A 15,379-nucleotide genomic window follows, 5' to 3' on the forward strand; every position below is an offset into this window, starting at 1 on the left:
GTCCCGCTGACGCCAACAAAATACTGGTTTGTTAGCTCAAGGCCTGGTTTCTTAGAACTAGCGCCTTATCTGGGCGTCAGCGGAAAGTTGACGTAGAGCTGACGCCAAAAAAATGCTTTTTTGTTAGCTCAGCGTGAGCAGTCGGTCCAACGCAGACATTATCTCTCATTGCGCATGCGTTAATAACGTAAACAAATATTTATTTTGAATTTATATTGATTTTGTTATTGTCGACCAGTGTTTTAGAGAGCAAATAATGACTTTGTCCAAGAAAAAACACATTATAGCTGAGCTAAATGAAGAGTGCTATGTTTAATGAAGAAGCTATGTTTAATGTCAAAATCAAAATCTTGGCTGATTTCAATGTGCTGTTGGATGTTGTCCGCCATTGCTTCTGTGGTTAACGTCACGTTGTAATCCAACTGCAGTTGAGTTGGACGGCAATTGTAGTTCAAGATGAGCGTTCGATGACGTATACTATCAAACTCACAAATGGACCAATCAAAGGTTAGCGCTGATTTCCAGCTGACGGCGTCCTGTCCTAAGAAACCAGGCCTTAAGCTAAATAAATACATCAACCTAAATAAATATGCATACTAAGTTTAACAATGTAAACTTAAAATTCAAAAACCTAATAACTAAATCTAAAACGGACTTAAAAGCTTTTTAGAGCAATCAATTTCCGCGGAAACCTGGCAAAGCGGGTAATGAATTCCTGGGAATTCAAATAATGTAGACCGAGGTGAATAGAATATAGTAGATAAAAATAATAAGTTGACTTAATTAGAGTAACAAGATTCGAAGGGAAATTCGAAACCAATCTAATATATACTCAAAGCATCGACCGCATGTAACAATTTATTTATAAATTAAGGCCTGTAATCGGATAGTACAGATATAGCGTATAGAAATAATATATTTTTTTAATTAATTTCTTTACTGATCAGTAGAGCAAACGGGAGATTCGGGATGAGCTTGGGGTCAACAGTAGTGTTTGGCAGTCTAAATTGGCGTCCCGCGCCACTTGAGAATGAAATATGACACTTTATATGGCTCTCGTTTCCCTTTTATGGGGCAATTCTGTAACAGGTATACCTTCCTTCTGTTCTGCCCAAATACAGCTCTCTACGGAATTACTGAATCTTATAGAAGGCATTTCAGCAAGTTATCGACGAAAGAGCTTTAATAGAAAGCGGGAAATAATTTGTTAGTCGCTTTAATGCCCATCGTCTACTTCCCTTTTTCTTTTTTTAAGTTGAAGAGCTAAGTGGAAGAACACATACAGCATTATAGAAAGAATTATATAATATCGATGGAATATAGATTATATCGAAAGAATATATATAATTACTTCAATAGGAATGTATTAAAACAATAGAACGCCATATACAAAAAAAACATTTTTTCCCATTATCCTCGTTGAACCGCTGACCTAATTTTGAGTTTACGACTACCAATGCTCACGTTCGTAGACTGGTAATTTCGAACCCAATCCAGAAGACAAGAGAAATCCTGCATCAAGTATTGGGAGAAATTTGCCTTCATGGAGGACTTTTGGATGGAACTAACCCACATTGGCGTTAGATGGAGAGGAAAACCACGAAAATCTCCCAAGTTTAGCCTGACGGCAAGGGGACTCTAACCCATGATTGGTCTACCATTGAGGATATTTTACGTCAACATTGTGGTCGGTGCTAGCTGGGTGTGGAATGGACCAGTCATTGCTGGGTTTTGAACCCAGGTCATCTCATTGGGAGTTCTCTGCCTCCTGAGCTACCACAGTTAAAATATTATTTATTGAAAATAGCTTTATTTAATTAGATGATTGGGAGTTTTAAGTTACATATTGTACGCTACCGTACGTAAGATTTGAAGTGCGCATTCGTTAATCCTGGTGAAATGCACTTATGCCCATGAAAATATATCAATCTTACGTGAATAAAAATAAGAGATTTTCCAATTACCCGTATGTTAAAAATTGCTAGCGTTGTAGAATACGATCCTAACTTCAACTACAAAATCACAACAGTTTACAATGGTCTTGAATATCATGGAAGTTAAATTTCCAACTAAATTGCATAAAGGAAGTAAATATGCTCTATAATATTAAAAACGAAAAAATATTTAGTTTCTTATGGACCTATTATAATTAGACAACCATCATTTTAAACTAAAACCAATAAAATTAATTTTTTTAGTAAATTATTTTGTAAAATCACACGATTCATTTTAACATTTTGTAATAACGAATCCTCCATCTTCACTTCACGTTTGCGTTCTTCTTGATCTATCTCTAACATGTCCATGTTGTTAGTTCATTGAAGATAAGCTTGAACAAGACCAACATTTAACGGCTGTGAACAGCATGCTTGTTGCGTTGTAAAAAAACGTCAGCAAAACCTAAACATGCGTAAGATCTTAAAAATAATGCGCTGTTTTGCTTCAAATCTTGCGTAGGGCAGCGTACTGAATCTAACTCAAATTTACGAAATTTTACTAAGAAAGTTACGATATTGTAACCAACCGACATGTTCATAAATTGATTTTATGCACTTACAGCCAACTATAATAGGTTCGTAAAATAATATGATATATTTAGGGATTTCAATATTACATGTTCGGAATTAAATATTATGTATTTAAAACTATCTATATATTAATAAGTTTTCAAATTAATATTATTATTATATATTTATAATTGTAAAATGTTCGTAAACAATCGATTTAAAATGTCATCACGCATTCAATAATCATTGTTTTCAATAAAACTCGTGATATTCTTGTATTTGATTTTCATAACAGATCACGATATTACCGATAAAACTTGGGATAATCTTGTGCTAGATATTTATCGTTATCGGTACTTATCACGATATTTGTCTTTGTCTATAATGATCGCGACTCTTACATTGTTGATAATTATGAGATATTTAATATTTATCGTAACACACAGAAATCGCGATCTAAAATGAGAATACATTTCGTTTCAATATCGTATCAATATTCATAAAATGACGATATTTCATGATACATCGATGCATGAGCCCAGCTGTTATTATGAATAATGTGTAATATATGAGAAAAAGAACAATAAATTCATATACAATTTATGTGCAATCATGTAAACTTATGAAGCTAGAGTTTTAGCTCTGATTTTTTTTTTAAATATAAATTTAAAAACTGGTTAACCAATTTTCCAGTTCATAATAAATAAACAAATTTTGAATTCATTGTAAGATGACTTTACTAAAATACAACGAACACTTCCATCATCTTATCATAATATTCACGTGAGCTTTTTATGTAAGAAAAATGGAAAGAATATTTGACCTTAGCCTGTTAACCTTACATTTTATGTTGTTGAACACATTTTAACACGAGAAGGACATAAATAATTTCAGGTAACATAAAAACGTGCTGCCTTCAACTTTTTCGCCTCAGCTTAATCGGAGAAGGAGGAGTATTATGGTTATTGTTCAATAAAATAAATTCTGATAAGCTCTGCATTTTCTCTGAGCATCCGAGATTTATGCGTGTTTTGAACGGCTTGAGAAATATCAGTTTTTGAAAGCAAGGAAAGAAAAACTTGGATTTATTCAAGGCATAAAGTTTCATTTAGGCGTACTTAGATGTTTAAAATACGTATCTAATATGCGTATAATACAATTTTAGCGCTTTCTTTTTGCATTTACACGTAAAAATGCAATAATTCTAAAACAATTTGCTTAACATGATTGCTTTGTAATAAAGATGGGTTAGAAATATTTTTTTCTCGTAAAGAAAGCGGTAAAGTTTGATTTTTTAATTTCAACTTGAGATTTTTTTTTGTTCATTTTCGATAAGGAATAAAAATATATATTAAAAGCGGGGATTATAGAACATTATGTACACCAATCAGCATAGTGATTTTAACATGTAATATGTTTCTGAAAAAAATAATTTTATTAATTGTAGCGCATTGGAAATAAATCTTGATAGATCTTGACATTTGCTTTTTAAAAACTTTTGAATATTTTCTATTCATAAATTAGGTTTATTGTGAAGAACACATAATATGATATTCAATAGATCTAAATTAAAAAAATATAAATTCAAAATGTTTATCACTGAATATACCCATGAAAGTTTCAAGTATGGTCTAGATACTAATGTCTTACTGACCACGAATTATTGTATGTAGTGTTTTCATATTTATATTTGCGCTGCAATAAAAGGACATAGTAAAGGAAGGTTCTAAGAAAAGTTATTTTTAAAAAAATGTGCTTCCTTAAGGAGAATCGTATTCTGGCATATTTAAATATGCAGCCTTAATTCTCTTTGACAGGATTTTAAGTTTCGCAGAACTCAATTAATAACGGCGCTAATTGACAGATTTTGAATGCACTGAGAGAAGAAAAATGTTCCAAGTGCATTTAACTACAAACAGGCAACGAGCAATCTTAACATGTTTTGGGGGCAACATGAAACGTCAAGAGGGGGAACCAATGCCTCCTAGAAGAGAGAAGGCCTCAGCACGGGTTACCATAACAAGAGATTTGATCCTTTAGTAGTTCAAACAATATGACATCTTTCGTATTTCCTCTACTGAACAGCTTAATAGACCGAACGTTTTGACATCTTTCTAAGTTTTCCCCCACTGCGCAGATTATGTTACGCGCTACGAATTGATCCGTGCTGCTGCCTTCTTTCTTCTAGGTGTTGGATGAACACCATGACACATGAATATTTTAAATAAGTGTCAGGAACGTATAATTTTCAACAATTGATGCTTGAGAACAATCAATGGAAGAAAAATCTTTATTTTTTATTGTATTGTACCGAATTACTCATATTCACTCAAATGTCACTTAAGCCTCCATCGAATTCGGTCTTCCTCCATCGAATCACGGTTCTTCATTTTATAAACTTTCAGAAATTGTAAATAAAAAATCTAAATAAATATTCGATTTACGTAAATGTTCAGGTGCACTGTAGTCGAATATTTTCGTATTTATTTACAGTGCCGATATCTATTTGTATAAGAATAAAAAAAAGTTTTAATTGTCAAAATCTTTTTAAAAGTATGAAATATGGGTTTCTTTTTTCTAGGGGCACAACTTAAAAGAAAGCGTGTTCCTGACGTTCCCCAATGTGTTAGATGTCTGCACTTCTATGAAGAAGCTAAGAAAAAAGGAGGTTTGCACTGCGCCAGATGTGGTCACCTCTATTGCTTAGATTGCTGCAATATCTTGAAGGTTAAGCAATGCATTTTGTGTCATAAGTATATGTCAACAATGCTGAAGATTTTCGTTTGAAATTTTAAAAGCAATTATTAAAGATTTTAAATTTTTATATTTCAATGCACGATTTAGAACTATAGTTCAGTTTAAATAAATTAACTTAATAAAATATCTTTTAAAGATTTCATCCTGAGAAAAATCTATTTTTCTAATGTGGTCTATTTATTTGTTACATAAATTTGCTCATAAAAAGAATTGGACGTGAGTTCGATCCCCACCCACCAGTGTTGTAAATGGTGACTGGTGCACGCTAAATCTCCCTGGTCGCAAAGTTCTCCATGTTTCCATAAAAAAGCATACCTCTGGGAATACTCAATTAGAGATTGATCGTTCTCTGGTTCAGGTTAAAATTACGATCTGTGAATGTATGAATGGGTCTGCCCTATGAACGGGTTATGACGAATGTGTGTGGCAGAAATTGAATTCTTGACCATAGATGGCGCCACTGTCAAATAAGAAGAAACCCACCAACAACCACAGCATTAGACAACAGTTTTTTTTAAGAAAAAAAAGCACGGAAACTTTTATTTGTTTGACCATTTTTAACAGTTCTATTTTTTTTTTCTTAATCAAGGTTTTTCTTAAGAAAAATTTGGGTACGTTAACGGATTATAATTACAGTTAAAACTGATATTTCATGAAGTACTGTTTAATAAGAATGTACTCTCCAAAGCGTTTTTTTATTGTAAAAATTAAATTAATATTATCAAAACTACTATCAATAGATCTATTAAATTAGTAGTTTTTTTTACTTGTGTTTTTCTGTTTAATTTCTAATACTAATTATTTCATATCCTTTCATTTACATTAAGATACAATTCATTCATGAACTAATCTAAAATTTCTAAGTTAAAAATATCCTGATTCAACGCTTGTTATGGATCCCCAAAACTATGACCAGATTTTTCCCAATTTTATAAAAACTGTGTTCTTTTATAAAAAGAGTCATGTAAATGTAATGCGGTAATTTTTTTGCTTTTTGCTTAGAAACGCAAAAATTATTAAATATAATTGATATAATTAATATAAATGTTAATATAATTGATATAATTAATATAATTATTGATATAATTAATATAATTATTAATATAATTGATATAATTAATATAATTGTTAATATACTTGATACAATTAATATAATTGTTAATATAATTGATATAATTACATAATAATATTCAATAATATAGTTAATATAATTAAAGAGATGTGTTAAGCAATTTTTTTTTTATTTTCAGAATTTATTTAAGTAGTACTTAATTTTATTATATGACTTATTCAGTCATTATTAAGAATGAAGAGCAATATAGTCTCTACACTATTCTTACAATGCAGAATTGCAAACTATGACGTCTATCATAAATTTTCATTTTAAAAAAAAGTAATTAAAATATCACATAATATAATTAGAGAACGAACCAAATATGTTTTTATCATAATGTTTTGCTCACCTTTGAGTTTGAAGTTTTCCACTGTGTCAAGTATGACATGGCCAGAGAGAACTTCACCAGCATAATACATTTCTTTTTCTAAACGGATGTCAAACTCCCGGATGTAATCCATGTCACTGTCTCTTCAGCCTGCAAAAAAAGACGCATGAATGAGTCACTATTGTAATTTAATCCCGGTGAGAAAACGTCAAAAATTATCCTATTAATAGTTATATTGAAATATTAAGAATAGTATGTTACGGTAGAAATCTGACTTTGCAGAAATACAGTCGCTTTTCCCGAAATGATCAAAATCCTTCTCTTAATATCATCAAATGTCAACATAACCCATGCAATGATAGCAGTTCTTTAAGGTGAAAACAAAGATAATTAACCAGTATTTCGATCATTCGAATGTCGACATTTTGCAAGAATACTGTCGCTTTTCCCGAAATGTTCAAAATCCTTCTCTTAATATCATCAAATGTCAACCCATGCAATGATAGCAGTTCTTTAAGGTAAAAACAAAGGTAATTAACCAGTATTTCGATCATTCGAATGTCGACATTTTGCAGGGATACAGTCACTTTTCCCGAAATGATCAAAATCCTTCTCTTAATATCATCAAATGTCAACATAACACATGCAGTTCTTTAAGGTGAAAACAAAGATAATTAACCAGTATTTCGATCATTCGAATGTCGACATTTTGCAGGAATACAGTCGCTTTTCTCGAAATGATCAAAATCCTTCTCTTAATATGATCAAATGTCAACATAACCCATGCAATGATAGCAGTTCTTTAAGGTGAAAACAAAGATAATTAACCAGTATTTCGATCATTCGAGGGTCGACATTTTGCAAGAATACTGTCGCTTTTAACGAAATGTTCAAAATACTTCTCTTAATATCATCAAATGTCAACCCATGCAATGATAGCAGTTCTTTAAGGTGAAAATAAAGATAATTAACCAGTATTTCGATCATTCGACAGTGACCAAACGACTTAATGTATTGCATTTGATTTTCATAGTGTGTGACTCTCGACATTCACGCGATTTAATGTAACAAGTATTTTAAAGCATGTTAAATATTTTTCCTTTTCACCAACAAATGTAGACATTCAGCAATCAATAATTTTCAAAGAGTAAGAGAAAAATAGCACTTAACAAATATTTTAAGCATTTGACTTTTCAAACATTTGATTCGGCCAGAAAAACTTCAGATAGGAAAAAAATTATTATTCCTTTATTTGTTAGACATGCGTGTGTGCTCATTACAAATGCAGTTTTAAAAAATGAGCACTGTTAATACCTTTTGGGATATGAAATGAAGGGGTAAAAATGTGTTGTAAATATAATGTTGAATATAAATTAACTCTAACGCTTTACTTTACAAAAAACAATCCTGAGAAGAAGTCCGGACAAAAAAGTGGTGTAACTGGATTATACGAGACTCTAAATCAAGGGAATGGTATACAAAAATAATAAACTTCATCATAAAAAAATTCAAAAGATCCCTAAAGTAAAGTAAAAATAGACTAAGATAAACAGATAAATGTATAAGTGAGGGAAAATGATACTCATTATATTATTCGAGATATTACTTCGAGATTTCAACAAACCCTAGAAATGCTGTGCAAAGTAGCAGTTTCAAAATGCATACGCAATCAAACATTTTTCGTTTTTGTCTCTGTGACTATATGTAGTGCTAATTTAGCTGTTCTTGTTATACTCTTTCCATTTCTATTGATCCTGCTTCAATATTTTTAATTATTTATAAAATTATCAATTTTTTCCAACATCGAGTTCCAAGGTACTCAAATTCGATCAAACATGAATTTTCAATTTCATAGTTGTAATACCACCGATTGCCCATTACAATCAATTGATTAAATTGACTGCAAATCAATTGATAAAAGCGAATTTCTCAGTGCAAGGTACATTGTAAACATTTATTTTCGTACAAGGCCGATTGGAAAACTTATCAATACTTCATAGCTGCTTTAGGCTTACTGTTACGAGCTCACTGACCTTATAAGTAGAAATATATCTTTCATTGCTCAATAGTTTTCAATGAGATTATAATAAGAATAATGTTATAATAAGATATGATTGCTGTAATATACTTTTTATAAAAGGAAGTGCGTAAAAAGAATTTAATTTCTTTAATAAAACTATTGTTACCACTGTTATTTGTGCACTTGCACATACCAGCAAGCCTGTTTAGAAAAACAAGCGAATTTTCAAAGCAGACGGTGCGCTTCTTGTTTTCCAGTGGCACCATCTATGGTCAAGAATAAGACTTCAGCCACACACACGTCACAGCCCGTTCCAGAAGGATCCAATCATCGCCATTCATTCATCCACAAACCGTAATTTTTACCTGAACCAGAGAACGATCAATCCCCAAGAGGCATTGATTTGTTATGGGAACTTGGAGGTCTTTGTGATTCCGACAGATTTAACATGCACTAATCGCCATTTAATACACGAGGAAGATTCGGCCGGTGGGAATCGAACTCACGTTCTCACGAACACGAGCCCAACGTTCTACAACCAGACTGTTCCGTCTTTATCAAACTATAATATTATCGCTATTACGTAAACAGGGAGCCGGGATAACCTGGCAATCAAAATATCACTGGGCTCTTGTAGGTCGTGGGTTCTATCCACGCCTGCCGATGACTCTCCGTGTAGTAAATGGCGACTGATGCACGTTAAATATGTCGAGTTACAAAGATCTCCATGCTCCCATTACAAATCATACCTCTGGGGTATTGATCCAGGAGTTTCCTTGTCTTCTGGTTTGGTTCAAAATTACAAGGGTCTGAAGTTGAACATTAGTAGTCGTAAACCCAAAATCGGGTCGGCTGTTCAACGACGGTTATAAAATAAAATGAAATTACGTAAACAAGGTGTATGCATGTTCGTTTTGAAATTCATGACGGTTATAGTTTTGCATATTTGTTGCGCTAGTGTCCAAATTCGTAACACTATTTGCTGAACACATTGCTGCACTAGTGTCTAAATTTGCTGCAGTGTTTGCTGAAGAAATTTTTTGATTATTTGCTAGTGTCTAAATTTGCTACACTGTTTGCTAAACTTATTTGCTGCACTAGTGTCCAAATTTGTTGTATTACTTGCTGAACATATTTGTTGCTCTAGTGTCTAAAACAAATCTTAGCAATCTCAATGCAATTTTAGCAGCATTCTCTGATTTTAAAGGGTAAAATAAATAAAACTTAATCGCTTTAACTGGATAACTCGTTGACTGTTTGCTTTCTCCACAGAGCGTTGAGTGAAAAATTTTAGGGATTATTTGAATTTAACATCATCAGTCTTGTTAAAGTATTCTTTCATTTTCTTATTAACCAATAATGAATCTTGAGTTGATTCGTTATCCTTTTTTTTAAATTCAAAGCGCTGACAGAGGAGTAAGATAATTACAATAAGACTAAAGAAATTCTGTCTGAGTGAGTAATTTTTCATTCGTTTTTAAATTATTCTAAGAGCGCAGACTGATTGTACCAAGCCTGAATAATATCAGGCTAATTGAAAATATCGAAGACTTTTCCAATAAGCTATGACACCCAACGCTGACAGAGACGGATTCTTCTTTTTATAGTCAGAGATATAAAATAAATGAATACGTTTTCATTTATTATGAAGAGTAATTAAATTACTAAAAGAAATAAATTTAGAAATATATTGTCCGTTTCCATCTGGTAAATCCATCTGTCATTTCGACTGTAAGAAATAAAGAAAAATAAACTAAATAATGGAAGTTAAAAGCTCAGTTCTGTTTGGTGATCCTGTTGTTTATTTCTATTTTTATGAAAGACCTCTTTCCAAAAACGTTCTTCTTAAAGCCACGTGAGTTAGCGGTTGAAAAGAAGTCTTGATGTACGATTCTTTTCTTCAAAACAAAAGAAAATTGAAACTGGCGAACGTGTATTTCTGAGATTCTTTTGAGGGTTAGAAGTATGGCATTTTTTTTTCTTATTCGAGATTTTTTTTGTGGCAAAATGAAATAAATAAATAGAAATATTTCTGCCAGAAGGTCTTTTATTTCCTTAAAAAAAGTGACGAGAAGAATGACTTTGGGAATCTCCACCCTTTATAAAGGCGTTTTTTTTTTCTTTTCGTTACATATTTTATTCTATTCACCTCTCCCACGAAGAATAAGCTTCTTAGGGAGAAATATGGAGATAGCAGTTTTTCTCCCTTAAGAAATTGTTGTGCAACTCTAAAAGCATGGGGAGATAAAATGTTTGATAGAAGACAAACAGAATGTGTTCGGAAAGCTAATGGATTTTGAAATCTCTTCTCATTGTTGAAGCACCCATTTAGGTACCACAATAAACAATTTTTTAAAATCAGTATTGTTTAGTACTTGTTGTATCTTTGTTATTAAATGTGTTTATGAGTTATTCTGTAATTTTTTAGATTTCAGATCTAAAGGATTCTTTTTATAAGCATTTAAGCTATAAGAGATAAAGTGTTTGATAGAAGACTGACTTATTGCTCTCGCAAAACTAATGGATTTTGTATCTCTTCCCATTGTTGAAGCACCCATTTAGGCCCCATAATAAAAAAATTTTAAAATCAGTATTGTTTAGGGCTCGTACTTTTCTAATTAAATGTGTTTATGTTTTATTCCGTAATGTTTCCAGATTTCTATCTAACGAATTCTTTTTTATAAGTATTCAAAAGAGACATAAAATATTTGGTCTATGACTTATTGCGCTTGCAAAGCTTATGGATATTTAAATCTCTTCCCATTATTGAAGCACCTATTTATGCCCCATAATATACAAAGTTTAAAATCAGTATTGTTCAAGGCTCGTATCTTTCTAATTAAATATGTTTATGTTCTACTCCGTAATACTAATAATAAACATTTTTTTAAAAATCAGTATTGCTTAGTACTTGATGTATCTTTGTTATTAAATGTGTTCGTGAGTTATTCTGTAGTTTTTTAGATATCCGATCTAAAAGATTCTTTTATAAGCATTAAAGCAAGAAGAGATAAAATATTTGATAGAAGACTGACTTATTGCGCTAGCAAAGCTAATGAAATTTGAAATCTCTTCTTATTGCTGGAGCACCCATTTAGGTGGTTTCCTTTAATAAACTAATTTTAAACTGGGAAGTATTCAGTACTTATAATATACTTCTTATTAAATATGTTTATATGCTACTACTGTACCGTACTACCATAATGCTTTCAGATTTCTGATACAAGTTATTCTCTCTATTAAAACATTAAATCATGGAGAGATAAAATATTTGTTAAAAGGCAGATTGTGCTCAAAAAGTTAATGTATTATGAAATCTCTTCGCTTCATTAAAGCATTTAGACATCAAAAATATATGTATCATATTTGGTATGCATTTAACCCCTTCCTTCTCGCTCCCGTGAAAATGGCGGGGTGAGGTTTCGCTCTCTATTTCTCGCTCCCGTTAAATTTCCGGGCTGAGTGTTCAGTAGTAACGCGCCAATAAGAATAAAATAATTCATTTCTTTTGCCCAGAAAACACTTTATTTCTCATTTTACACACCAGATGGCAGTACCGGATATTTTTTAGTTTTTTTTGTAGATAGTTAGTTTATTTCAAACTAGATGTCAGCACTAATCAAATACGTGTATTTGGCAAAATAGGCACTTTTATGACCGTTTTCTTGAAAATTAACTAATCGTTAAGGGGTTAAGATAATTTTAAAATTTTTATTAATCTTATTCCAAATTTTATAATTTGAACAGCAGTCAATAACACCTACGTTTGTCTTCATGGAAAATCAAATGGAATCTGCTTTTTTTCCTGTTTACAGATACTTTTTGCCTCTTCTGGAAAGTATTTGAAAATGGCCGGTATGGTCTTCTTCTGAAATCAAATAGAATCTATCCTCTTGTCTGGTTAAGAGATGCCTTTGATTTATTCTGAAGAGTTTATTTAAAATCATCTGTGTGGCACCCATAAGAAAACAAATGGAATCCGCCATCTTACATGGTTGGGAGCTACTTTTTATTTCTTCTGAAAAATGCTTGAAAATTTTCTGTATGGGTTTATAAAGTTTTAATATGTTTCATTAAATATGTTTTTACATGTTTTATAAAACATGTTTTGCAAATGGATGACACCTTAATTATTTTGTCTGAAATTAAGTTAATTGGTTTCATTCACACAGAAAATAACTGATAAAACTCAAATTATTAATATTTTTTCACTCGTAATGCGCAGTCAGAAAAGTTTAGTTCTTTCTTAACAGAATTAGGTACTTTAAATGTACATGTGTTTGATTAAAAATCTAATATTTGCTTATGGTAGCAGAGGCATGTCGATGCACTTAATAAGTTTAAAAAAAAACTTAGTTAATTGGTCTAAAAGTCGTAGAAGGTGATGAACTGGCTTAATTTAATCGCGGCCTTAAGTTAAAGATGCAGTTTGATGCATAAATATAGATTACACAATGATAAAAATACTCTTTACATAATTAAATAATAGTCAGTTTCCTAAATGCTCATAATTTTAAAAAATTCTATATCAACGATTCATTTGTAATTATTTTATGGGCCGGGGTAGCCTGGTTGGTAGGATGTTGGACTTCTATTCGTAAGATCGTGGTTTTGAATCCTGCCGGCCGAAGAATTCCCATATATTAAATGGTGGCTGCTGCTTAAATCTGTCGGGGTTGCAAAGTCCTCCTAGTTCCCTTAACAAATAAATACCTCTGGGGGTAATGAATTAGAGATAGATCGTTCTGTGTTTCAGGTGAAAATTACGATGTGTGTATGAATTGAGTATCCAGAGCTCTTCCCTGTAAAATGAGTTGTGACGTGTGTGTGGCTGAAGTCGTATTCTTGATCATAGATGGCGCCCCTGAGAAACAGGAAACTCACCCTCTGCCTTATAAATTCGCTTGATTTCAAGTAGACTCGCTTATATTGGCAAGTGGTATAAGTAACAGCAATAATAATAAAAATATTATTATTTTATTGAGTTCTTTCATTCAGTTGAGTTTCATTAACAAGATGGGATAGTCCTGTTACATTCAATATAAAATTAAAAATTTATAAACCGCATTAGGAACATTCACACAACTTTAAAAATTGTTACGTATGAACTCGCCTGGGACTTTTTATTTTCTTCTTTAGTTAGGTTTAAAATCAAAGTATGCCGTGAAACAATTGTATCATTCGATTACTTTAAACTAAAGAGTGCTTATTACATACTTTAACATATTTACTTCATGGATATTACTTACATAATAAATGGTTAAATTTTGCAAAAAAAGCCCACAAAGATTCATTTAGTAGAGTTTGAGTTCTTTCAATTATGGAATTTTCTTTTGTTAATTCAAAATTGAAAATTTATTAACTATATTAGGAACATTTACACACATTATTTTACAGAATGCTTAAATTGGTTACAAATTGACTTATCTATGAAGAATTCTGTAGTTGGGCAAAAAGTCATATTTTGCGGTGAGCCGACTAGGACCGTTCGAAAGGTTTAAATTGAAGATAATTACTGAACTATTAAAGTCTATTACATTATGATAGACTTTTTATTTAACTTAAGGGGGAACAACACAGTGGAAGCCCGTAAAAAAAGTTTTTTTTACTATGAATTTTGGAACGATTATGATTAACTTAGTTTAATACCCTTTTTTTATATCTTATTGCATAGTTTTTTTAAATCTAATTTAGCTTTATCATATTATAAATAATTTTTTTTTAAATAATAGCTTTTATATAATATAATGTCTATATCTACCTTTTCCTTAAATTATTCATAACTTGCTATACTCATAAGTTGCAAAATAATCATCAAAATTTCTTTAAACTACATAAATGAAGATTTCAGTTGCATGTGGGATTTTTAAAATGTTTTTTTTCACAAAATGGAAATGATTTGAATTCCTTTTTTAAATGACATAAAATATGTTATATTTTCAAGGATTACTCAAAACCAGTCAATCCAATTAAAACTTTCCTCCGTGCGATGTAACATATATATTTATTGTGAGAATTGTGTCAAAATTTGAAGTAAATCGGTCAAAAATTGTATTAGAGAAACAACAAGTATGAGAAATATAATTTCAAATAAAGTGCGTTCAAAGTTTTGTGATCAATAATTTTTATTAATCCAACCATAAATATTTATAATTTTGCAATGTCTATAATGCATACCAGGTCTATGAAATACTTTCGATAGACTCCATTTTGTTTCAGCAATCTTAAATGTTAGTTTAGCACTTTTCGTGTCGATCTACCTGCCTATTTTTCTTTTTCTAATTATTCCAAAACTGACGATAACCCTTTGCAAACTTCATTAAAGGTTGTTATGGCTAAATAAATAGTAATTTCAACTATTTATATTGAAAGTGCCATTGAATATATTTCTTGCATATTTAAAACAAATTATTTCAGTAAAATACATAAAATGAAAGTATTTTATTGAAATTTTTTGTTAGGAATGAAAAATTGTTAATACACGTTTTGCGTCGCGAAGCCGCATTCGACGCATTATTCTTTTTACGCATTATTCTTTTAATTTTTTTCTTTTTTTGAAAATTATACTGTGTTGTTCTCCCCTAATAATTCTTATCGATTTTATAAATTTCGAATTATGTATTTTAAATAAGCCAAAGCGAAAGATATATTTA

General features: G+C 31.1%; 2 protein-coding genes across 3 annotated transcripts in view; one reads left to right on the forward strand and one right to left on the reverse strand.

The window, feature by feature from the left end:
• The window catches only part of LOC107449452 (uncharacterized), a 47,219-nt gene extending 41,801 nt beyond the window's left edge, over positions 1 to 5,418 (forward strand). For both annotated transcript variants that reach the window (XM_087152675.1, XM_016064983.4), the window contains exon 3: positions 5,089 to 5,418. In XM_087152675.1, the coding sequence (XP_087008801.1) occupies positions 5,089 to 5,294 (206 nt within the window). In that variant the 3' untranslated portion in view covers positions 5,295 to 5,418. The remainder of the gene's footprint in view (positions 1 to 5,088) is intronic.
• Positions 1 to 15,379, reverse strand: part of LOC107439657 (arrestin domain-containing protein 2) — a 230,078-nt gene that overhangs the window by 134,906 nt on the left and 79,793 nt on the right. The window contains exon 2 of the mRNA XM_043052149.3: positions 6,728 to 6,856. Within this exon, the coding sequence (XP_042908083.1) occupies positions 6,728 to 6,839 (112 nt within the window). The 5' untranslated portion in view covers positions 6,840 to 6,856. The remainder of the gene's footprint in view (positions 1 to 6,727; positions 6,857 to 15,379) is intronic.

This window comes from Parasteatoda tepidariorum, chromosome 10 (genome assembly GCF_982258835.1).
Source record: "Parasteatoda tepidariorum strain Cologne lab strain chromosome 10, Ptep-v5.0, whole genome shotgun sequence".
NCBI lineage: Eukaryota > Metazoa > Arthropoda > Arachnida > Araneae > Theridiidae > Parasteatoda > Parasteatoda tepidariorum.